The sequence below is a fragment of the Phocoena sinus genome, chromosome 3, assembly GCF_008692025.1.
Source record: "Phocoena sinus isolate mPhoSin1 chromosome 3, mPhoSin1.pri, whole genome shotgun sequence".
In the NCBI taxonomy this organism is placed as follows: Eukaryota; Metazoa; Chordata; class Mammalia; order Artiodactyla; family Phocoenidae; genus Phocoena; species Phocoena sinus.
In genome coordinates, this window is record NC_045765.1 from 10,887,102 (window position 1) to 10,913,599 (window position 26,498).

General features: G+C 49.4%; 1 protein-coding gene across 9 annotated transcripts in view; it reads right to left on the minus strand.

Annotated features, from left to right (window-relative positions):
• GATAD2A (GATA zinc finger domain containing 2A) overlaps positions 1-26,498 on the minus strand; it is a 101,290-nt gene that overhangs the window by 39,525 nt on the left and 35,267 nt on the right. For 3 of the 9 annotated variants that reach the window (XM_032625873.1, XM_032625874.1, XM_032625878.1), the window contains exons 2-3: positions 23,949-24,036; positions 451-719 (exon numbers count right to left, since the gene is read on the minus strand). In XM_032625873.1, the coding sequence (XP_032481764.1) occupies positions 451-719; positions 23,949-23,963 (284 nt within the window). In that variant the 5' untranslated portion in view covers positions 23,964-24,036. Of the gene's footprint in view, positions 1-450; positions 720-1,226; positions 1,426-21,841; positions 21,956-23,948; positions 24,037-26,498 lie in introns of those variants that run through there. The other 6 variants (XM_032625875.1, XM_032625876.1, XM_032625872.1 and 3 more) reach the window with 6 other exon arrangements.

Genomic DNA, 26,498 nt, shown 5'->3' on the forward strand with positions numbered 1-26,498 from the left:
GGAGGAGTGGTGACGCACGTGAGAGGGCTGTGCTCCTGACTCTGCCCCTGGCCAAGTGACCCAAGCAGGGTGTAGCATCATCCCTGGCCTCCCATGCCCCAGATCTGAAAAGCAGGGGAGCTGGACCAAATGAAAAAGGTTTCCTATAAACCAGAAGCACAGAGCTAGACAGCAGGTACAAGTTTAGTGAAGGCCTGCTGTCAAGCAGGGGAGCCAACAGAGGCTACCATTCCCCCATCCTGTGAGACCCACGCCCCATGCTACAGATGTCTGGGCCCCAAGAGGGAGGTCCCTTGGCCAGGATGGTGGAGGAGGTGCCAGGGCTGGAGCCCACAGCCATCTCCATGATAAGCCACCGAAAGCTGCTTCCTGTAGGCCTGACGGCAGCTTCACCCCCACAGACCTCCTCACGCCCAGGCCTGTCCCTGGTTCTTGGACCCTCCTGCTCACCTGTGTGTGGTTCGCATGTCCACGGGCCCATCGCCCACCTGCCCTTCGCCTCTGCCCATGGCCATCGCCTCTGCGCCTCTCAGCAACCCTTGGGCTGGGCCTGCTCCCGGCTCAGGCGTCACTCTCATGTCTCCGTCAGCGTTTAACTCTGACGCCAACACTCCTCTCTCCATTTTTATTTTCTTGCTCTCCACATCGTCCTCTGCGGGGTCCCGGTCAAGCGCTCGTTTCTGACTCCGTGTTCGGCATGCTTCTTCAGTCATTCTGAACTTTAGGGGATGGAGAAAACATGACATTTAAACTTGGCACAACGAAGTGGCTGTCTTCTCAGACTTTTCACAATGTCAGCATGGAGTGCTTTCCTCACCATGTGACAATGGCAGAAGTAGGTACAACAAATGAAGGGCCCACAAAGCGTGCCCAGGAGCAACAGAGAGCATCTGGGAAGCCAAGCTATGCATCGCCCCATCCAGGGCCGGAAACCTGCAGGGACCTGGGCAGGAACAACGGAAGGTAGCTGCTTATCAGAAAGAAGGGGGAAATCTCTGCACTCCAGACTCAAGAGCAAATAGAGGAAACTGTTCTAGATCTGAATTCCCTGCCTATGGGATCCTGAGCACCTACATGGGATTGGAGGTATCTGGAATCCAAGAAGGAGGGACCATGCTGTCTCAGAAGCAGGGTCACAGCCCAACTCCAGCCCTGCACTGCACTGATGAGGGTTGACCCTTCTACTCCTGCTTCAGTGAGGGGCAGCCTTCTCACTCCCTGCTCACCTCAGGGGGGTGAGGAGTGGGGGGGGGGCACATTTAACCCTTTGACTGCCGATGAGGCGAACTTTGAGTGGGGTGAGGCCTGGCCCATCACCATGCCGGCACCCTGTACCTGCAGCATACACATATCTTGATTGAAAGAAGAAAGAAAAGAAGACAAAAAACAGCTGAGTCAGTTTTTGATCCCATGACATCACTGGGCTCCACATGACCCTTCCCAGGATTCAGTCTGAGAGACAAAGCACTTTCCAGAAAACCAGTCTGAACCGGTTCCAGACAACAAGCTGAAGTGTTGTTAACCCTCACAGAGACAGGAGGGAAGACAGCAGTGATGTCTGTTTACAGGGAGACTGCTGGCATTCCACAACTGAGTCTGGGACACGAGTGCTCGCTCTTAAAGGGGCCGCTCAGAGCCCAGCCCTGATGTCCCAGCAGGGCAGGACATGGGAAACCAGACTTCAACAGTCAGGGTCTAAAAAGCCATTCAAGAGTTCATCACAGGACAAAAAAAGAATTTAGCTGCCAGGCTCCTGAAGTACTAGTTCTCCACAGGACAGTCAATGCCCACATCTACCAACGTGGGGGCCCGGGGAGGAGCACACTGTATGAGCCCCTCAAAGAATCCCAATTCACACCTGCAGTGCGCCTACGATGAAGACCTCCTGGGTCTGTGTCCAAGCAGGCAGGACACCCAGCACCTCAGTGTCCTCACCAGCAAACACCCTGGGAGGCCTGTCCTGGGTATGGCCAAGCAGAACCAGTCCCAAAGCAGCCCACCTTCTGGAGACTTGGTGGGGGTGGGGAGAGCACAGGGCATTGAAGGGGCCCCATCACTGTATTTGGGACACACTCCTGAGCTGACTCATTTGCAAGCTCCTTCAAGGAGCTGATTTCACAAATGAGCAACACTGCAGGGCCCTGCCTTGGACTCAAACTGAAAGGAAGGAAAGTGACAGCTGCTTCGTGCTCCTGGCACAGGAGGCCGAGCGTCCGTCTGACACGTGTTAGGCCAGCGTGCCCAGGCCTGGACCCTCAGACATCTGCTCCCACAGGCAGTCCAAAAGGGTTGAATCAAGCAGGTTTCCCCGTGGCCATGTCACCCCCGCCCCTGGGGTGTTCCCCATTCCAGGCAGGGCTTGAGAAGTCTGAAGCTCAAGGGCACAGCCTATCAACTTGGCCTCCATCTGCCTCCAACCCCTCCTGGCATCCCAGCCTGCACCTGCTGCCCACCCCGTGCCATCTCAGCCCTCAGCCACACTCCGTCCCTCTGCTCTCACCCAGATCTCCCCATCCCCTCCTTCACCTGTAGAGGTCATCTCCTCACCACCCCAGAGGGAAGCAAGGGATGCTCCCATGTCCCTCTCAGCCTAAAGTTCTAGTTTCTGTCCTTCTCCAACATGCTTTCACCACAAATGCTGTCAGCCTGCTCACTGAGTCTGTCTGTCCTGTCTCCCCATGAGCTGCAGACAGGTCACTGCCCTGAATTGAATGTCAGTCACTCCCCTCCTCTCCCTCACTGTGGGAGGGATGGGTCACTTTCCTTTGGGGCACTGCCTAAACAACAGGAGCTGCTCGAATGTATGGGGAATTGCATGAGAGGAATGATTTCAGCGGCCACGTTGGATAGTGGGTACCTGTGCTCCCAGGATCAGAGAGGAGCCTATCGGGGGTAAAAGATGAAGGCAGTCCAGGACCTTAGGCACGGAGGGCCCCCACTGGAGTCAAAGGAAATTCTGTTCCTAAGGGAGAAGCTCCCAGGCTGGCCTGGTGCCCACTGGGGGAGGGGAGGTCCGAAGTGAACAGGGAGAATGCACCCCCCAATCCTGAACTCAGAACCACCCCCAATACTTCCCCACTTCGCCTCTGCTCCAGCCCAGCCTGCAGGGCCCCCACCCCCAGCACAGCCTCTGGCCTTGTAAACCCCAGGCTCCAATCCATGAAGCTCATCTGAACCGCAGACCCTGCATGAAGTCCCTCCTTCCTCCCAACTGCCCACATGGACTGGGGTGGGAGGAGAGGCTGACGAGGAGGTCGCTGTGCATCAGGTCACCAGACCAGCAAGGTGGTGCCCCAGTGACCTCACTTCATTGTCACTGGTGAAGGACAAGCGGTCACAAGGGGCCAGAGTAGAGCCTCACACCCATGGGGCTGCTCCCACCAGCCCCCGAGACCATGTTAGGCCACAGTTCTGGTCGGGGTCCCCAGCAGAAGACCTGGGAGACCATCTGCTTGTGTTCTGTGTGCAGTGTCAGGGCAGCTCACTCAGAAGCTGAGGGGCTGGAACTCTGCCAACCCCAGGCACGCCCTGTGCCTCTGGCAGGCTGCTGAGTGGGGGAGGGGTGCCGCAGCCTTGCCCCCCTCCCCCACCACATAAAGGGTGAGCACAGCTGGAGGGGGTGGGGCCAGCCATGGGGGATGGAGCCTCAAGCTCGGACCTCCCCCTCCTTGGGTGGAGCCTCCTCCACTGGGAAGGCGGTTGCCTTAGTGCCCACATGGGGCCTGCCACTGGCCAATCCTGGACACCGACACCACCAGGCAATTGCTCCTGGGGAGGGCAGGTGTTAGTAAGGAGTGGCCTCTCCCTCCTCTCTGCAGGAAGGACCAGTGCCCCAACCTAGCAAATCAGGGCTGGCAGCCACCGCCCTGCAGGCACAGAGGCAGGGACAGCAAAAAAAAAAGTTGTCAGGAAGAAACCAGCCTTGAGGAATGAAGTGTGACCTAGGAATGAAGCATGACCGACAATTTCTGCAAAATGCAGTGAGGAGGTACATTAGAATACTTTCTAAAGAGCAGGTGAAGAGGTTGGACTACTGCAACTGACAAATTAGGATCTGCTTCAAAACTCCTGGTGAGTGAGGGAGGGATAGCAGCTACAACAGCATAAGCTCCACCACAGGCCCGGGGAGAACTGCTGGCCCACAGAGAGCAGCCCCCTCTAATCAAGGCAGGATCCAGTGCTGGCTGCTGTCTGCAGGGACAGATCCCAACAGCAGCAAGCCCACCGTAAAGATGCGGCCACCAGGGCTGCAAAGGCTGCCTGAGACACAGGCTGCACACGCGGAGCAGGGCTGGAACCCAGGTGGCCTCAGCCCCTCCTCACTCTCTCCAAACATAACCTGGCTGGACAGGCAGGATGCAACCCAAGTCTTCCTCAGGCCAAAGAAGGGCAGGCTCCAGCCATACTAGAGGCTTCACAAGCACACAGCACAGACCAATCCCAGGATGAGTGGGCTACCAAGTCCCAGGCGGAATGCTGACACATGGCTTTGGGTTGGATGCGAATTTCAATTGCTTCTACCAAAAGATGCTTTCTTTTATTAAAATGTCACCTTCCAACTGGTCTGAGGACCTCAGGTGGAAAATCTGTTCTAAGACAACTCCAAAAGGGTGAATTGTGCTGTGGCAGGAACCAGTATTTTTTTTTTTTTTGGCTGTGCTTGGGTCTTCATTGCTGCACACGGGCTTTCTCTAGTTGCAGCGAGCGGGGGCTACTCTTCGTTGTGGTACGCGGGATTCTTATTGTAGTGGCTTCTCTTGTTGCAGAGCACGGGCTCTAGGAGTGCAGGCTTCAGTAGTTGCAGCATGTGGGCTCAGTAGTTGCGGCACATGGGCCGTAGAGTGCACGGGTTTCAGTAGTTGCAGTGTGTGGGCTCAGTAGTCGTGGCGCACAGGCTGTAAGGAATGTGGGCTTCAGTAGTTGTGGCGCATGGGCTTAGATGATCCACAGCATGTGGGATCTTCCCAGATCAGGGATCGAAGCCGTGATCCCTGCATTGGCAGGCGGATTCTTAACTACTTCACCTGGGAAATCCCAGGAACCAATATTTTTAAACAGGACTCAGAAGACTAACACTGACTCTGCACAGGGGGTGGGGCGGGGGGGGGGTTTGGTTGAGAGGGGGGATTAGATAGGCATAAGTCATACAGCCATAATCCTGAGGTTATCATTAATACTTTGTACTAGGAAATGTTATTTATACCACACTGCTACAAAATAACAGCAGGAACACTACTAGTAATACTCCTGTTTCAGGCGTGAGGAAAATGAGGCTTAAGAACATGTGTTTGGGAGAAGTGACAGAGCTGATGCTCTGAAAAGGAGATGATGTGGGGTGCTTTTTCCAGAGCCCAAAGAAGGGAGTGAGCTCGATGAGGTGTCAAAAGGAGGGTGCTGAGTCTAGACTGACCTCAGGTGGAGCACAGAGGGCAGCGGGTGTGTTGGATGGAGGGGGAGGGGGAGTGGGATCCAATTTATTCTAAAGGATTTGGGGACAGACTGAGGCAGGGAGGTGGCAGGGGGAACAGTCAGGGGGGTTCTGTATCTCGTGGTTCAGGATGGAAAGGGGATAGAGCAGCAGGGAGACATGACCAATGCTGGGCGTACTTTAGAGGATTTAGACAACACAACATACCAACAGTTGGACGCTAGGCGAGAGAGGGTTGCTTTGGTTTTTTTTGTTTGTTTGTTTGCCTGAGCAACCGGAAAAAGATGGATTTGATTTTCTGATATGGGGAAGGAGCAGATCTGGGGGAAGAATGTTGCGAGTGGGATTGTTTGGCATGCAGAGAGGCTGAGGAGTGTCTGCTGACAGGCGGAGGCCTGCACACGAGATAGCCACTGTCCTCAGGGCGGTGTGGAAACAAGGGCCTGGGCCTATGCAGCAACCGATGCAGTTGAGTAATGACAGGTTCCAAATGCCAGCCTCACTAGCCACTGGCCAAGCTCCACACTCTCCACAGCCCCTGGCTGACAGGCATAAGTCTTCCCTTCCAGACCAGAGACCTCACTCTGCTCTCTGCCTGAGCTACTTCCTGATACATATCTTTGAGTGACAGTGGCAGGGATAGAGCAGCTGTGTTCTGGAAGAAAATCACACCCAAAACACCAGCTCTCGAGTTTTAAATAATGTCAAACCTCGTTAAGGCCAAGTAGAACAGATGAAATTTAACTTGGGAAACAGAAAGTTGATCCCAACAGCCAGCCCCCACCACTAGACACTGCAGAGAACAGAGGATGGACCTCAGGGAGCAACTAGCCGGGGGAGCTTGTCACTCTCTGAGCCTCAGCTTCCCCATCCATACCTCATAGATGCGCTATGTGAAGAGGCACAGAGTGACATTAGTAAAAACTTGAATGAGAAAATCAAGTTGCAGAATGATATGATACCATTCACAGTTTTAAAATGCTTACAACCTGCAGAAAAAAATACTGAAAGAAAGTTCACTAAAATTGAAACTGAAAGAAATTGGACTAAAATCCACAACACTCATCTCAGAAACTTTCACTGTCTGTATTAAGCATTTCTGGATTAAATTATTTCTCTTAACAGGGACTATTTATCAGTTTCTTTGTATTCAAAGAAAACAAAGATAAAAAGGAGAGTTAGATAAAATAACACTCCGACCTACAAAGGCTGAGAATTGAAAGAACAAGTGGTATTGGGTGGGGGTGAAGGAAGAAGGCCCTGCACTGGAGGGAGGACCCCCCAGCCAGCTCCTTCAACAGGCAGAACAAAGAACCCAAGATGAACCGTGACCTTCAGTGGACTGAAAGGGGATGCCACTGCCACTTTCCCATTTGTTGTTGGCAGCTTAACAGTCCACCTTTATATCACTTGCTACAGTGACTCCTGGGCTCTAAGCAGTAAACCCAAACCCCTTAGCTCATCCCCACAGCCCATCTTCTTCTACCTGGGCCAATAGCTGTCCCAAGTGGACATCAGGCCACAGCATCAGTGTGGGCTCATTCTGAGAGGGCCCACGGCCCACACTGTTCCTCACTAGGGCTGCCCACAGCAACAACGCCCATACAGCTTGACGGCTTCATCTCAACGTTAAACTCTTCCACGGCAGAAGATTTTTCCCATTCATCTCCATTTTCGGTGTGGAGCAAACAGTATGGGTTCAGAATGTGCTACTGAGTTAAACCTACATTTCTGTAAATTAGCCTCACAAAGTGTATGATTCCTGGGGTTGCCCTACAAGGCAAAATGTAGCAAGCAAGTCAAGTGCTTTCATTAAAAAGTCCTGGGATTTCCCTGGTGGCGCAGTGGTTTAGAACCCGCCTGCCAATGCAGGGGACACAGGTTCGAGCCCTGATCTGGGAAGATCCCACATGCCGTGGAGCAACTAAGCCCGTGCACCACAACTACTGAAGCCTGCGCACCACAGCTACAGAAGCCCGTGAGCCTAGAGCCCGTGCTCTGCAACAAGAAGCCACCGCAATGAGAAGCCCACACACCACGACAAAGCGTATCCCCCACTCACTGCAACTAGAGAAAGCCCACCCACAGCAACGAAGACCCAATGCAGCCAAAAGCAAAAAAACCCCTGCATTCTGACTTTCTGGGAGGCGAGTGTACTGAGATGGAGCCTCACAGGTTGAGGCCAAGGCAGGAACAGGAATCCAGGGAGATGGTCCAGGCAGAGGAACAGCATGGGCCAAGCCACTGAGCTGTGAGTCTCAGGCAAAGGAAGGGAGGCCACAGTTGAGTCCTGTGCTAAAGGTTTCCTGAAACAGAGAACTAAGTCTTCCTCATTGATTGAAGCTGGGTTCTGAACCCTTAGTTGTCTGAAAACTTAAGACACTCCAGAATACAGGTGTTTTCTCTCTTGTACATCATCGGAAGGGCCCCTGGCCCAGCTAGGAGCTCCTTGGGCCTTCAAAGGCCCGAACTGAGAAGATGAGGAGGACAGACTCTCCCTGCAGCAGTCCTGTGATCCAGGTGGGGACAGGCCACACCCATACATGTGGCGGCAGGGGGACAGGTGCCATATACCCAGAGCCTCTGGGGGTAGAAGACCAGCCTGTCATCCCACAAGGTGGAGAAATCCAAGTCTAGTGGGTCTGGAACCCAGGTCCAACACTCTTCTTTCTACCTGGCATTCCTACAAGCTGCCCACTGTGGAACGTTCCACTATACACTCTAAAGCCCTTTTGTTAATCATGTTTAAATTGTTTGTTTTCACCTGGAGAGACAAGCACATGGTAGGGCTTAAATGACGCTTGCCAGTGAGGAGCAGGACAGAACAGCTGTCCTCAGGTGCCTCCATGGCAGCCTCACCTCAGAAAATTAAGACTTGCCCTGCCAGGGGCTGCAGAAGCACTCATGGGAAGGCCTGGGCAGGGAAGACCCCTGCAACCAAAAGGTACAAGCCTCCTGTCATCAATGTTCCTGGTGTATCCCCAGCTCCAGAAGAGTGCCAGCCACATAGTAGGTGCACTTCAAACATTTAACGAATGAACAAATGTAGGTTTTACAGAGAGGAGCTCAGGGACTGGGGGGTGGGGTGAGGGGTTGGTGAGCACGGGCTCCCTTTCACCACTGGGATTCTCGGATCTCAACCCAAGTTTAATGCTCCTCTGTTGTTAACAGAAATGTGGGGTCTTCCTTTACAGACAGAACACCTTACACTGACTATTTACCCCACATGGATCACCTCAGATGCAAGGTGAGTGCTATCATCAGCCTCTGTTTTACAGGTAGGGAAACTGAGGCAGGTGAAGGTCACACAGCAAGTGGGTGGGACAGTGCTGGGAACTGAAGCCCATGCTCCTCCAGACAGTGCCCACTGAAACACCCCCGTCAACCACCTAGAGTCAGGCGTGGTTTCCAAAGGACACAGGGAGCTCCTCACAAGCAGGAAGTTTTGCTCTGGCCCAATGGGGTCCAGACGAGATATTAAATGTCTACAATTTTATTGAGTGTTATGAGTGAGACCACACCTTTTGCTGTTTGCTTTCAGAGTACAGTAAGTTCTGCTGGAGCTCAACATATGCATTCCCAAAACTTGCCACATGGTGCAAAATCATGCAATAAAAACACAGGGCTGGACTTCCCTGGTGATGCAGTGGTTAAGAATCCACCTGTCAACGGAGGGGACACAGGCTCGAGCCCTGGTCCGGGAAGATCCCACATGCGGCGGAGCAACTAAGCCCGTACGCCACAACTATTGAGCCTGCGCTCTAGAACCCGCGAGCCACAGCTACTGAGCCTGCGTGCCACAACTACTGAAGCCCGCGCACCTAGAGCCCATGCTCCGCAACAAGAGAAGCCACCACAATGAGAAGCCTGTGCACCGAAATGAAGAGTAGCCCCCGCTCGCGGCAACTAAAGAAAGCCCCTGTGCAGCGAAGACCCAATGCAGCCAAAAATAAATTAATTAAACAAACAAACAAACAAAAAACACAGGGCTTGTAGGAACAATGGGGTTAGGGCACAATACCCTAAAATTTCATTAGCACCATAAAAAAAAGACAGGCACCTGATTTTTAAATGGCAGCACGTTAAACAGCTAAGAAATACACAAATGCGGCCTGAAGCCTTATGCCTCACCTGAGGGAAGATCTGGTGTTTGCTGTGACAGTGGGTGAGATGCAGTTTCTGAGTTACTGTGACATGCTGGAAGGAGGTTGTCTGACCCCAGAAGGGGATGTGTGTGGCCCAGAGGGGGCAAGATGTGCATGTGAGGCGTGTGCATTTTCCTTTAGGGTACCAGCAGGCGCTCTTTTTTATCTAGGAGCAGTTTTCCGGATTCCTATAGTACAGGAGTCTGCAAACTTTTTCTTAAAGGGACACAGTAAATATTTTCAGCTCTGCAGGTCATTCAGTCTCTGTCCTGATTACTCAAGCTCTGCAACTGTGACAGTTCGTTCTCGAAGGGGCACGGCTGTGTCCCAATCAAACATTATTTACCCAAACAGGCCAGCAGCCTGTGGGCCATAGCTTCCCAACCCCTAGACCTAGCATTTCTCCTGGACAAAATCGCACATAACCAAACGGTGTGCCCAATATATTAATAGTGTTGGAACAAACCCGCTTTTCCAAACAAGCCTCACAGCAGAACTGACAACAGAGAAAAATCGATTTCAAAACAAGTACCTGAATGTGTAAATTCAATCCAAGCCCAGAACTCAAGGTTAACCCTTTTGACAAGTGAGAAGTAATTTAGTTTCAAAAAGTGTCAAATGCAGACTGCTTACTTCAGGGTCAGTCTGCCCCACTACGTGGGTCTATTTTATACCATCCTAAAAGCCCTACACACTCTCAAGATAAATAGGTCCCTCGTAGAGGGAAATTACATGCTATAAACTCAATTGCTGCAGTGGATGAAACTTTAACCCAGTTACAGAAACAAGCAGTTCCTAAGCACACGTGCCTGAGCATCAGACCAAAGCTCTAAGGAAAAGCACAGGAACTGAGAACGACCTGATTGGGTGGGTGGGTGGGTTGGGGGGGCGCAGGGGTTAAGCCAGGAAGGAAAGTGTGAATCAAGCACACTAGGGCTGAGTCGCTGGAGACAGGGGGGTCCTGGGAAGAGCCATAGGGCCAGGCTTCTCCAGGTAACCAGAAATCACCTTTGCCCTTGAGGGCTGGGGACAGAGGGGTCATCTGTGCTAGAGAAACCCTAAGAAGCGCACTCTACCTGGTTGGAGGGGTTGGGATCTGGGAGGACACAGGTTCACACCATACTGCACCCGACTGTCCCACTCCAGTGCCATCACAGCCATGTACCTTGCATCCTTAATGAACCTCAGTGCATTCTGCCTGCAACTGTAGCTCCACAGCTCAGCCCCAGCCTGGGGACACCAGGATAGCCTCGGGAACAGCAGTTAGGCTCAGCCTCCACCTGGTCAGCACCTTGGTCCTTCAATTCTCCTGACCTTTATGTGAACGCTAGGCCTGACTGGTAGGCACATCACCTCACCCCCAGCCTTGCGGCGTCGTGTCCATCCCACACAGGAGCTCCCTGGACCTGGGGACTTGTTGCAAGTTTTCTGAGCCTTCTTCCTAGCGTTAAGAGAAGCCGACGCTGGCTCGCCAGATAAACAGCCACGTAACAAAAAGACTTGACCAACAAATTCTTCTGTCCTGCTGAAGGGGCTCACTTGCTCTTTCAAAGGCTTCTCATAAGGTGGGCACTCTCACTGCTAGCCTCCAAAGGTGGCCAGTGGTGCCTAGGCTCTGGGTAGGCTGAGGCAATGAGAAGGGAGTAAAAGGGACGGGGAACACAGGGTGCTCCAGACTTGGGAGCATCTGACCCCACTTGATGGACACCCTACTGGCAGAGGACAGACGCAGGAAACCAGGGTATCGGCAGACACCTCCCTGCTCCCCAAAATGCAGCACACCAGGCTAGTTGAACACCAAGCAACCTTGCGCCACAAACACAAATACACACGTGTGTGTGTACCCACACTCGTGCAAACACAAACACATGCGCCCACGTACACATGAACACCACACACATACGTGTGCACAGTTTTCATCCCCTCCTCCCACCTCCAAACCTTCTCAATTACCTTACAAAGGGTCTTCTCTATTCATTTATGAGCAAAAGAACAGCAGTTCTTATGGGTGATTAGTGTCCAACCATCTCAAGAAGAAGCAAAACTATTAAGTATGGAAATAAGATTAGACACAGGGTCCAGGATCACCAACTTCTAAAGCAAGTGAAGGAGCCCAGAGGGCCTTGCAGAGAGACCTGCAGGGCCTTGTGCACACCTCCGCCACATCAACCCACAATTCCTCTAAGACAAATAATTTCGCACCTGGGTGGAACAGCTGATCATTTTAAAATCACTAGCACTGCAACCATGCTCATTTCTACTACTTTGTGTACACAGTAATTTAAGTTTCCAGAGAAGGCGAAGAACTGACTTTTGTCTACTGTTGTTTATCTGAGTGATGCCTGAACCCAGAAGGGAACTTCTGCAGCACGGAGGAGCCTGGTCGGTTACTAACGACCAGGGACACCCTTCTCCTAGTTCACAGCCCATCTGGCCCAGGACGTGGACGCCGACAGACTCCAAATACTGATTCTGTACCAGACAGTGACCTCCAAGGGGCCAGTGACCTGCAGGTACCACCTTTGTGGAGGGCAGGAAGAGCAGCTTGGACGGATCCCCGCCTTCATGGGAGCAAAGACCCAGTAAGGGCTATGAGATATGTGTGTCAATCACCATTTTGTTACAAATCAACACTGGAAAAGAAATCCACCCTGCCCGACCAGAGGAGGAGGCTAAGGATCTAGCTTCATTTGAGCTAGGCCCCAAGAGTAGAATCTGGAGTTGTAGATAGAGATGGAAGAGGGAGAAAGAAATGGTAGCACAAAAGGTGAAGTGGCAGAAATACACAGGCGCATGAAAACCCATCTCCAAAGTAAGTAGGTGAAACCAAATAAAAGGAGATCAAAACTTTTAACCACTTTTTTAAATGGAATGAGGTTGCTTATAAGGAAAAAACAGGGCTTCCCTGGTGGTGCAGTGGTTGAGAGTCCGCCTGCTGATGCAGGGGACACGGGTTCGTGCCCCGATCCGGGAAGATCCCACATGCCGCGGAGCGGCTGGGCCCGTGAGCCGTGGCCGCTGAGCCTGCGCGTCCGGAGCCTATGCTCTGCAACGGGAGAGGCCACAACAACAGTGAGAGGCCCGCGTACTGCAAAAAAAAAAAAAAGGAAAAAACATTCCCCCATTACAGTGAGGCCACTTATATTCAGTTTAAGAGGCTAAACAGTGATGATCGGGCCTCCCAGAGACTTCTCTGACTCAGGGCGCCCTGCAGGAGTGTAGGGACTGGGGGTGGGGTAGGGGCCCTGACCAGCCCGCCTTCAGCCTGTGAGAGTGAGGAGAGCTGGAACCTTTAATTAGGTCCTGAAGGACAGAGGAGGGGAGTGCTGAGACCTATGAAATGGCACAGAGTATGCTGCAAAAAGACACATGCACGCACACAACTTAAATGAAGTGCTTCCAGTCACTCCATCAAACAAATCAATCTGAGCACTGGCGCTCTCCGCAGGGAGCTCTCTGCCCTCAGCCCCCGGAGGTGCGCTCTACCTACCTAACCCTTCAGGGAAGAGACACCATTTGCAAACGCAGCGCTCAGCTCAGACACAGAAGTCAAAGGGGAAGGTTAAGTTCAGGAGCATCTCGACCTCCTCCTAACAGGGCACTTCTATCATGCCCGGTGTGCCCAAACATCACACTCCATCTGAAATGCTAGTGACCCATCTAAAAGGCCATCACCACCCAGAGGAGTCATGCAAGATAAAGTCAGACCAAATCAGCCATCCTATGAAAGTCACCTCAGTCCTTGGTTCAAGAACCACCCAGATATGTAGGTATATAGATTGTTAAGACTGAAAAGAGTAAAAAAAATAAAATAAAAAAACCACACACACAGAACCTCAGGCTTTTACATTTACAAATAAACACACATTTACAATCTGATTTTTTTTTAAGGTGGAGGACATGTAAATACAGCCTCTGAAATAATGCTTTTTTGGGATATATTTAATAAAATTAACCTAGAAAGCAGAAACTTTAATGTACTCAAGTAGTAACCACCCAACATTTAAAAAATAAAGCCTGAATGGTCTTCAGATTCCTAAAGGAAAACCCCATGTAGACGTGCACTGTGGAGAAAGGCGCTTGGAAGCACCTCACCCCAGTACCGCTTGTGGGAACAGAGCAGGTTTTGGGACAAGTCATCTCCAGAAAAATCAGTGGTCACTGCCTTCAATGAGGCTCATGCCACAGTAACAGCCAGCCCTCTGGTAGCATGCCCGGCCACTCAAACTCACCTGGGGACATGCAGGGCCTGGCCTGGAACAGCCAAGTCCCCTGACCTCAACAACCATCCTCCCTTCCTGGAGTCATCAGGGAGGGGCGGCTAAAGAAAGCACAGATCCTGTTGGGGAAGATGGTGTAAGTAGGGAGTATGTTTTAATCTTCCCCCAGACATAGACAATCTCCTAAAAACTTCTGAAAACAGGGAACACCACTAACCAGACAGGCCACGCAGATTCCACTGAGCTCTGTCTACCCCTCAGCCTCATGCCTTGGCCTCTGAGTGCCCCTTCCCAGCGACATGAGATGAAAGCCTGTCTACACCTCCTAGTCAAAGCACACAGTAGGACAAAGTACACCTAAACTGATCACGTTTTAAGAGGGGAGGAGAGAGATGGGTAGCGAGTGTTTTTAAAACTGTTGATAGCACCCCCAGGCTCACCCCCACGTGAGGACTTGGATTTTGTGTTTACACTCTCAGAAGTGCTCAGTAAGCACCCAACACTGCCCACCTGGAAGTGACCCCACATGGGTGTCTGAGCCTCTGACAGCGGGGGCCTGTGCCTGAAGCCCAACCCCTGCAGCCCCGGAGAGAGAGAAACAAATGGTGCCAGAGAACGTGACACAGAAATAAAGGTGCCACCTGTGAGGGGAATCTGAAAAATATGAAATGTCCACAGGGAAATGGTGACCAGGAGTCCTCTGGTGTAGGACGTCACTGTGAGGGATGTCTGGCTGAGTTTCCCTCCCACAGGAAAGGACTCTGTCCCTCCCAGCTGCCTCCTAGGCTGAGCCTCCTCGGCCCACAAAGGGTTACGCCTGCCATTTCCATGCCACCTGCAATGTGCCAATCGGGCGTCACATCAAAAATGGGAGGCCTTAACCCTTCCAGGGCTGACTCCCTCAGGGCCTGGCCAAGAATGCAGCCCTGACCATCAGCTTCATCGAGCTGGAAATGGCAGGAGGTTTTACACAGAAAATTCCAGGAAGGGCCAGAAAAGCCTTCTCCAGTCTTGGGAGGAAATGTGAGTGGAAAGTGGGAGAACCAAATGTGCATCTTTCATCATTTTCAACAGGACACCCAGCAATGTGGTGACGCCACTGCCTGGAAGCACTGCCTGGGCTCCTTTGTCAGCTCCTCCCTGCACACATCCTGCAGCAGGCAGGGCCAGAGGCCGCCCCAAAAGGCTCAGAGCCAGCAGGGAAACCTACGTCTAGGACTAAATAAGTTTCTGGTCTCAGAGAAGCCCATGGGCCTAAGAAACAGTTTCTACTGATGCACAGTTCTTGCAGCACTTCCTGCACAGCTGTGAGAGCTGGAACAGAAATCCTACTTCTCTCCTCCACCCTGTAAGTGGAAATCTTCCCCTTGGGCAGGGGGTTGTTCTGGGTATAGACACTTACAACAACCTCCAGGAAATAGCCAAGCTGACCTAGAGCATATCACATTAGTGGTCATTTTGTAAAACATGCTACTCAAGGTAAAAGCAAGGCCTCACCCCAGCCAAGGCCCTGCCGGCCTCTCTGACCTGTCTACTGCTGTCCCCCACACGTCCCCGCTACCCCTCGACCCTATTCTCTCAGCTGCAGCCACTCTGACATCCCAGCTGCTCCTCTGAAAACCAAGTTTACTCCCATCTCAGAGCTTTTGTACTTCCTGCTCCCCCTACCTGGAAGGTCCTCCCCCAAGTCTCTGCATACCACTCTCTTCTTCAGCCAAAACAGCAAAGTTACATGTATCTCCCCTCCATGCACTTCGGTGGGTCTCTATCCCTTTACCACTTCATCACCACTTGACATTCTATTTACTCATCTCTCCGTTTACGTGTTTGTCCCCCCCACCCCATCCCCCACAAGAACAGAGAATATATATCTCTTTGTTCAGTGCTACCATCCCAGGGCCCAGGACAGAACAGGTGTTCAATACATATTTGTTAAACAGATGAGAAAAAGTACTTTCAGAACTTCCAGCTATGGCACTCCCCTTCCTTGTTACGTAAGCCAAAAAGTCTTCATGTCAATAGAAAACGTAATGATCAAAACCAAACAAAACCCTTACTTCATACCATATAATGACAATCAACTCAAAATGGGTCAAAGACCTAAATACTAAAAGCTAAACCTACAAAACTCTTAGAAGAAGAGTATGTAAGGGTAAATCATGACCTTCGATTTGGCAAGAGATTCTTAGATATGACACCAAAAGCTCAATATCAACAAAAGAAAAAAGATAAATTAGACTTCATCAAAACTAAATTCTTTTGTGCAAAAGAGAGTGAAAAGATCAACAGAGCGGGAAAAACATTAGAAATCGTACCTCTAATAAGGGTCTGGTGTCAGAATATATAAAGAACTCTTAAAACTTAGCAACAAACCCAATTCAACAAAACAGGCAAAAGACTTGAAAAGACATTTCTCCAAAGACAGACAAATGGCCAATAAGCACATGAAAAGATGTTCAGCATCATTAGTCATTAGGGAAATGCAAATCAAAACCACAATGAGATACTACCTCTCACCCACCAGGATGACTATTAAAAAAAAGGAAAATAAGCGTTGTTGAGGATGTGGAGACATTGGAACCACCACATATTGCTGGTGGGAATGTAAAATGGTAAAATGGTGCAGTAATGTGAGAAACAGTCTGGCAGTTCCTCAAAAAGTTAAATACAGAATTACCATATGACCCAACAATTCTACTTCTAGATATATACCCAAGAGATGTGCATTTATTCAAACAAAAACTTGTACATAAATGTTAAAAAGCAGCACTATTCACAACAGCCAACAAGTAAGAACAACCCAAATGTTCATCAATGGGTGAATGGATAAACAAAATGTCGTATATCCATACAATGAAATATTCTTCAGCCATAAAAAGGAATCGGGCTTCCCTGGTGGCACCATGGTTAAGAATCTGCCTGCCAATACAGGGGACACGGGTTCGAGCCCTGGTCCCGGAAGATCCCACATGCCACGGAGCAACTAAGCCCGTGTACCGTTAACTACTGAGCCTGTGCTCTACAGCCTGCGAGCCACAACTACTGAGCCTGCATGACACAACTACTGAAGCCCATGAGCCTAGAGCCCGTGCTCCGCAACAAGAGAAGCCACCGCAATGAGAAGTCCACGCACCACAACGAAGAGTAGCCCCCACTCGCCGCAACTAGAGAAAGCCCGCGCGCAGCAACGAAGACCCAACACAGCCAAAAATAAATAAATAAATAAATAAATTTTTAAAAAGGAATAAATTTCTGATTCATGTCACAATGCAGATGAACTATGAAAACATGCTAAGTGAGACAGGCCAGACACAGAAGGCCATACAGTATATGATTCCATCTATCTGAGATGCCCAGAGCCAGGCGAATCTATAGAGACAGAAAGTATCGATAGATTAATGGTTGCTAGGGACTGGGTGGCACAGAGGTAGGGGAATGAAGGAGTACAGGCTAATACATACAAATTTCACTTTGGGATGATGAAAATGTTCTAGAACTAGAGGTGATGGCTGCACAACGTTGTGACCGTAGTAAATGCCAATGTACACTTTAAATGTGTGAATTTTACTTTATTATTTTTTAAGCAGGAAAACAAAAAACAAAATAATCTTAACCTCAAGAGCCACAACCCCTCTACGGCTGCTAAACTACTAAAACGCAAAAGCAGGTTTACTATGACCCCCAAGAGCACCGAATAGGGTCCTCAAGGAAAGACTCCTTTGTGTAACAAGATCCCAAACAATCGAAGAGCCACTGTCCACTGGGATGCAGTCCTTCCACGAGCAACAACCGTCAGCTTCTCACAGCAACCAAGGGGGCCACAGCAAGCCCACGGTATAGATGGGAGTGTGACCACGTGGGACACAAATGGGACAATTTACCAACAGGGAGCCAACTTGGAGAGACGGCAAGACCTCTGATGGCAGGGGTCACACGGGCCAGCACCGCAGATCTGGATTCAAGTCAGGTCCGTCACAGGCTTCACACTGGGATTGTGCCAGACGCCTCAGTCTCGCAGACATTTCACTCACACATTCACCCAAACACCTGCTTAGTTTCTACCAGGAAGCAGGAGCTAACTGGGCCCCAGGGACACCCTTGGGGTTTCAACAAAAGGCCTCCCACCCGTAGCAGCATAGCCCCAGTAGGCCACTGGGGGGACACACACAGATGTGTGGGGTAGGCAGTGGACAGAGCAGGCTGAGACATGGGGCTGAGGTCCCTCGCACACTGGGAGTTGCAATAATCCCTAGATCACACATAAGGATCAAATCTGCAAAGCAATGCTTTTTATAAGACAAAGTCATACTGAAGACCAGCTAACTACCTACTTTATCCAGTCTTAATTGGCTATGGCTGCTATGTACAGACCACACCAATAGAGAGGTGAGATTGATTTCTAATGAATAATATATTAATTTATGTCAGAAAACAACATATGGGACATTACAGCATCAGGGTGTTGATGCACTGTGGTGATAAAATGCACTCTGGGTACTGGGGGAGGTGGGCGGAGTGCTCCCAGAACAGAAGGTGCCATCAGCATCACACTACATTAGGTCAAAACCAGAATGCCTGGTTCATCTCTGCACACCTCAGCTTCCTCACCTGTGAAACGAGAACAGCGCCCACTTTATCACTAAGGTTCTTCAAGGGCTCCATGAAGGTACTGTAAAGGGTTGTTATTACAGAAAATGAGAATGCTGTTAACAAGAGGTTGTCCCACTTGACAGGCTACTGGCCACAGCCCCTCACAGCAATTCCAGAATCTCTGCTGAAGGTTTTCTGCTTGAATTTTAACCACAAGCGGCCACCATCCTCACTTTTGTAAACGAGTGTTTCCCCTGCCCTGGGTGACATGAATCATAAAGCTCCCTGAGGGAATGCCTGGGTCAAACACCATCTTCCAAACTTTTCATTACGGAAAATTGCAAACATACCCAAAGAAGCAGCGAGAACAGCACAATTAACTGCTCATGCCCACCACCCAGCTTCCATGGTTGTCAGACGACCACCTTGGTCTTTCACACGCCTCACGCCCACGTCGCCTCTAAGAAGCAAATGCCATACAACATGCATTTATGAACAGTTCAGCGTTTATCACTACAAGGACACAAAACCACAATCCCATGATCACACCATCAACAATTAAACAATCATTCCTCAATCTTTGTTGAAGTCACGCTTGGCTGAAACCTACAGGTTCCCCTGCCACTTTCTTTTCAATCATATGTTGAAGAAATCAGGCCATTTGTCCTGTTTCCCACAATTGGGTTTTGCCAGTTGGCATCCCTGTGGTATAATGTAACACAACCCCAATGTCCCAACACTAGATTTTGAGGTCCAACCAAGCACACATCCCTCTGGAAGCATGTGCACCCTTCCTTGGCGGCTGGAAGCCACTGAGGTCCACTGTCTAGACCCACCATTTCATCAGATGCCTGCAAATGTATGAATTTATAATCCCATCGTTTCATATTAATTAGCCAGAACGTTAATAGCTACATGGTCCATTAGCCACATGTGGCTATTTAAAAAGATTTAAATCAAATAAAATTAAAACTTGACTTCCTCAATCACGATATTCCAGGTACCACACTGGACAGTGCGAGTAGAGGATTCCGGAAAATTCTGGCAGCACTGATCTATCTTCGAAGGAAACTAGCTCTTACCCCCTTTTTTGTTCCTTGCAAATACAGTCCATAGAGTAGAGGCAGGATAAATGCTTGCTTCTTTCCTTCTATCTACCAATTTTCAAAATGAGTTGATTCCCTAACACCTTCCAAAGGGCACCAGTGAGTTTCTTCCTTTCCTATGAGCACCAATAGGAACCCTGGATTTTTTAATACATTTGATGCTCCAACTCAGGGACTAATTCTCATTCACATTTACCTGCCCCACCCTTGGTGGGGTGGAGGGGGGGATTCCTTCTGACACAACCCTGGTACCATCTTATACAACTGGGACATTCCCAATGCAGATTTAGAATTAAAACATTTTCACTTAAGTATTTTGATCTTTTATTTGCATATGTCTTTCATCCTAAAAATTTTGGTTCTTTTTTTGGGGGGGGGGCATAGTTCCCCAACCAAGGATCAAACCCAGGCCCCCAGCAGTGGAAGCGTGGAGTCCTAACCAGTGGACCACCAAGAAATTCCCAATTTTGGTTCTTAAAGACATCAATTACTTGTTTTCTCCTACAATATATAACAGTAAGACCATGGGCATTGTTGACCTGAAACCAAAAATATGACTCCTAAAAACAGTTAAAGATTTTTTTCTAATTTTTGCCTTTATGGCATATCTCATATCTTACAATCAAACTACTATGTTTTAGGGAATTCCCTGGTGGTCCAGTGGTTAGGACTCTGCAATCTCACTGCCAAGGGCCTGGGTTCGATCCCTGGTCGAGGAACTAAGATCCCACATGCCACATGGCATGGCCCCCCCAAAAAAAGGAAAAATAAAAATAAAATATAGGGCTTCCCTGGTGGCGCAGTGCTTAAGAATCTGCCTGCCAATGCAGGGTACAAGGGTTTGAGGCCCTGGTCCGGGAAGAACCCATGTGCCACGGAGCAACTAAGCCCGCGTGCCACAACTACTGAGCCCTCATGCCACAACTACTGATCCCGCATGCTACAACTACTGAAGCCTGTGTGCCTAGAGCCTGTGCTCCGCAACAAGAGAAGCCACTGCAATGAGAAGCCCGCACACCTCAACGAAGAGTAGCCCCCACTCGCCACAACTAGAGAAAGCCACAGCTCGCCACAACCAGAGAAAGCCTGCGCGCAGTAACGAAGACCCAACACAGCCAAAAATAAATAAAATAAATTTTAAAATAATAATAAAATAAAATATAAACAAATACACATGTCTATATCCCACCCCCACCGTTCCTTATGAGGGATAAAAGTGAGTGCAGTACATCTCTTTATCCTTCACCTTATAATTTTTTCTACTCATTTCACCCTAGAAATCCCATCACCATGACAAGAAGACACCCCTTCTTCCTCTGCTCAGGGGCTCGGCTCCACCCCACTGGCGATCCAGCCCCATCAGTCCCAGGCCCAAATGACAAACATCTACGTTATTTCCAGTTTTATACTTCAGAATGTTGTAATGAACAGTCTTGCCACAATCCTTATTTTTGACAGTCTATCTTTGGCATACATTTCTAGAAGTGGACTTGCTGGAGCAAAGGGTAAGCAAATCCCCCTCCGAGGAGTTGTGAACCTCCAAAAGCAACATATGGTGCTGCGTGATTCCCACCAAGAGAATGGTGTCCACCTTTCAAGACAAAGGGTCAGAAATATCTTAGGGAAGCTCCAAAGATCATTATTCTTAGTATCAGAAAAGACTGAGTATCTTTTATGCCTTGGTTAAGGATCATCTGCATTTGCTTTTCCTGTTTGTTTTTCTGTAAGTCACACCCATTTTTGATCCTTAACACCAAGCACAAGGCCAGTCTCTCAGCATGCAAGCAGTATACGTAGCTGCTGAACGAACAGGACCCAACAAGCAAAATTCAAGGGTGGACACCAATTCCATTAGCCCAAGCAGGCAGCCTGACCCTCAGTATTCACACTGACAGCCACATACACTGTGGGGGCATCGTGTGGGGGCTGTGTATGCGCCTCAAGACTCCCCAGGACCCAGCCCTCCTCCTGCCTTGCTCTTCCTCTGTGCCCGGAGTCCTAGGCAGCAGGAATGGGGAGGCCTCAGCTGACTTTAGGCCATGGTTCAACTGAAAGTGGAACAATCAATCAATCTGCTGAGCTGACTTACACCCACAACAAAAAGTACACAAGCTGACATATTTATACATCTCTTAACAATAACTGCTCAGGGAATTTCCTGGTGGTCCAGGGGTTAGGACTCTGTGCTCTCACTGCCAAGAGCCCAGGTTCGACCCCTGGTCAGGGAACTGAGATCCCACACCGCAGCCAAAAAAAAAAATTGCTCAAGGGTGTTTTTGCCTGTTTGACATCGACCACCATCTGCCACAACCATTCACAGACCATCCTTTCCCATCAAGCTCCTTCACTCACCGGGTACAGAGAGGCAGGGCCAGAGGGAACACCTGAGGGGGCTTCCAGAAATTCCCTCCGGAATCACCAAACTAACTGCTTTGCAATGCTCTGGCTGTGTCTTCCTTGTTGACCCTGTGATAGGAAAGGAGCAGTTTTCTTTCATTCATTCATTCATTCACTCAGCAAGTACTTACTGCTCGGACTATGTACTTCCTAGTTAACAAAGGGCCCGGCAGAGGTGGGGTCACCCAGCCGAGGACCTCAGAGAACCCTAAGCCAGCCCGCTGCCTTCAGACAATGCCCTGGGCTATAGGATAAGGGATGATCACTCACCCCTCTGTGCTGCAGGTAAGACCTTGTCAAGATGTAAAGTACCACGATTTTCCAACACTAACGTCCAAAGAGAGCCTGTTGACAACCAAGCGCCAAACCCACTTTCTAGGTGGCTGGCTCACTGCATGCTGCCACCAGCACCAGGTAACGAGCACTGTCAACACCGATGATCCTCAACTAGCCTAGGAAACCGGCACAGACTTTGAGTCATTTTTTGTCTCCAGAGAGCTCTGGGGGCCTGGGGCAGGGCTGGGTGGGGGGATGTAAAATGGTGCAGCCACAGTAACAACAGTCTGGCAGTTCCTCAGAATATTAAAGACTCATGACCCAACAATTCCACTCCTAGGTATATATCCAAAGGAAGTGAAAACAAGTCCACACAAATTTGTGTACATAAATGTTCACAGCACTATTCATAATTACCGAAAGGTGGGAATAGCCCAAATCTATCCCAGATGAATGGATAAACAAAATGCGGTCTATCCATTCGATGGAATATACTCAGCCACAAAAATGGATGAAGCACTGACTGACTCATGCTACAGAGTGGATGAACCCTGAAAACTTGCTGAGTATGAGAAGTTAAACACACAAGGTCATAGATATTATGTGATTCCATTGATATGAAATGTCCAGAACAGGCAAATCCATAGAGATAGAAAGTAGATTAGTGGTTGCCAGGGGCTGAGGAAGGGAGATTGGAGAGGGACTGCTAATGGGTGTGGGGTTTCTTTTGAAGGTGATGAAAGTGTTCTGGAACTAGATAGACGTGATATTTGTACAACTCCTGAATATACAAAAACATCACTAAACTGTATACTACAAATGGGTGAATTATATGGTATGCAAATTATCTCAATTTAAAAAAAATTTTTTTTTTTTTTAATACCAGTAAAGTTTGTTTTTGCTGGGTAAACATTCTGGAAATGTTTTCCTGACACCAGGATTACCTGACCATGCCCATACTATCATCTCGCTAAATGCAGATAAGAGCTGAAACCTCACAAACCGACCCCCAACCCTTGTCACATACCTTGCTCAACCCAGCAGCCAGTTCTTACCCTGTGCAGCTGTGACACTGTTTGAAGGGCATACACCCCTTGGAAAGTCACCAGCCAGCTGGCCTATAAGAGGAAGCAGCTAACCAACCCTAAGCTATCTCCGTGTTCTAAGACGTCTAAGACGTCTCTCAGTCCTACATTCTTCTCCAGGTAGGCAGCCCTGGCCCAAAACATCACTGGCCTGATAGTAACAGACAAAATCCCACCTGGGTTTTGGGCTCTGTCTTGCTGGGTCCCGAAAGCCCTGGACAGAGTCTCCACCTGAGAGCCCTAAGCAGTAGGGGATGGCTCAGTTTCCCCATAGGCACGGGGTGCGGTAAGGGCAATGAGCTCCAAGCACTGGTGGTTAAGGATAAATTCTAATGGTTTCTGTCAGCATTGGGAAATCACAGGAATGGCCAGAGGGCAAAGGTCACTTGGCCAGGATTATCCTCTGCCCCTGATGCTCACGGAGGACAGTTCATCCTACTTGGGCCTGGCCTTTTCAAACGAGCGACCCCTGAGATGCAACAGGAGAGCAAACGGCCATCCTGGAGGAGGCAGGGCCTGGGCAGCCCTGTGGAGATGGCCCAATGTGCAATCCCAGAGGTACCTGTCTTCCTCCTTCTCCTCTAGGAGGTGGCCATCAGCTTTTAAAGCAGTGCTCTGTTTCAAATGTCCAAGGACCTGAATAAGGCCTATTGGGTAAGTCAGTGCCTCCGTTCCACAGATACTAGATACTACACACTCACCTGGCTTCTGGGCATGGGACGGTGGTCCTACCAGCCGGCCATGGTGGGAGCTATGTCAAAAGGCAACTCCGTCAACGTGCTGGCCAACCTAAAGCAAAGAACAGAGGAAGAAACACTGAGTTTCCAAGGAAAATTTCTGGAATGTACAGACAGTTTTAAATGTCTCCAATCTCTGGAATTGCAAAATTCTAGATTTCAAACAGACCTCTGTGTCTGCTACCTTCCAAGGGAGGGCAAGCTGAGGAAATCAATTTCTATCAGTCTCTGATGTATGACCCAATAAGGTGCACTAACCAATAAATACTAACATCTCAAACACTACAGATCTCATCTTTAGCAATATGGATGAAGACAAGAGGTGGCACACAGCCACAAGCCAACATACTGAACACACAGAAAACAATTCACGGTTTTGATGATAATGGTAATGACATTAACAGCAGAAATAGAAATACTAGCATTTAATTGATGTTTAGTAGTGAGTTCCAGGTACTATGATACAATTCAGCATCTCTTTGAATCCCCAGGACAATCTTACGGATAAGTTACACAATCACCCTCATTTTACACATAAGGGATCTGACATGTCTGATATTCAGGAACTTGCCCAGGGCCACCCAGGTCTCCCTCTCCAGAGATGACCTCTCCCCTCCCCAGTGCCCACTCCCCAACATAGACCCCAAGGAAACCACCCACCATTACAGGCAGTACAGAGTTTGCCCTCAAGAAGCTGAGGGCATGAGGTGCCCAGGGATGGACAAAATTCATCTCCCACATGGAGGCGGCTTCACTGCCACAGGGCAACTAGAAGTTTCACCCAGGGATCAACTCCAAAGGTCTTACACTGCCCAGGCAGAAAGAGTCTGCCTGTTTCACAGATAGGAAAACTAAGGCTCAAGAATGTTTAGGAACTCTCCCAAGGTCCCAGAGATAGCATGGTCCCAGAACTTGCCCTCCTTTGTGACATCAGATGTCCAGGCCTCTGGGCACAGAGATTGAACCCAGTGAACCAGCTAAATCTCAGACTCCCAGGCAGTTGTCAGTTGTAGCTTGCCAAATATTGTCAATATCACCTCTGTTGTCATTCTTTGCACCCACATGACTACCAGGAGCTTGCTCTGATATGAAAACTTTATTTTTAAGCTGGGTTCACAGCAATTCACAACTCATGGATGGCGAGAAACACTCCCACAGGAGAACTTGCAAAATAAGCAAATATCAGTGAACCCTATGCAAAGACCTTCGGGAACCAAGGAGCACACGGCATCCTCCTCAGTGAGGGCCAGGGCTGCTACAGCCACCACCAGGGCTAGCTCCTAGGGAGAGGGGCCCTTTCTGCCACTCTTTTTGGCCCCATTCAGGCTGGGAAATGCAGTAGATGCCATGAATCTTAGTTCTCTCTCTCTCTCTCTTTTTTTTTTTTAATATTTACTTAGTTATATAGGCTGCGCCGGGTCTCAGTTGCAGCACATGGGATCTTCGTTGCAGCACGTTTAGCTGCAGCACGCGGGCTCTTAGTTGCGGCATGCGTGTCGGATCTAATTCCCCAACCAAGGATCGAACCCAGGCCCCCTGCATTGGGAGCGCAGAGTCTTACCCACTGGACCACCAGGGAAGTTGCAATCAGAGTTCTTTTACCTCCCAAGCCAAGGCCTCTCTCTGCCATGAAGGGGGAAGCCTCAGAGAACTTGTAGGGGTCCTGGGCTTTTCCAAGCACCTACTCTCTTCAGGATCAAGGGCAATATACAAAAGTCAGTGGTATTTCCACACAATGGCAACAAACAACCAAAACTCAAAGCTCTTAAAAAAAAATCAATTAATACTACCATAAATGTGAAATACTTAAGGATAAATCTGATCTTTTAAAAAAATGTGCAAGACCTGTAAGCTGAAACTACAGTAAGACGTCGCTAAGAGAAATGAAAGAAAACCTAAATAAACAGAGAGATATGACTTTTCCATGGGTCAGAAGGTGTCAATTCTCCCCTAAATTGATTCATAGATTCAAAGCCCCAATCAAAAATTGCCAGCATGGGACTTCCCTGGTGGTGCAGTGGTTAAGACTCTGCCTGACAATGCAGGGGACACGGGTTCGAGCCCTGGTCCGGGAAGATCCCACATGCCGCGGAGCAACTAAGCCCGTGCGCCACAACCACTGAGCCTGCGCTCTAGAGCCGCGAGCCACAACTGCTGAGCCCACGTGCCACAAATACTGAAGCCCGCGCATGTAGAGCCCTTGCTCCACAACAAGAGAAGCCACCACAATGAGAAGCCTGCGCACCACATCAAAGAGTAGCCCCCGCTCGCCACAACTAGAGAAAGCCCGTGTGCAGCAACGATGACCCAACGCAGCCAAAAATTAAATAAATTTATTTATTAAGAAAAAAAACTGCAAGCATGTTTTGCCGGAAAAAAACAGACTGATTCCAAAATTTATATGGAAATGCAAAGGACTTAGACTAGTGAAATACTGAAAAAGAGAAACAAATTTGGAAGACTTACCTAACCTGATTTCAAGACATACTGTATGTAAAGTTAACAGCAGCCAAG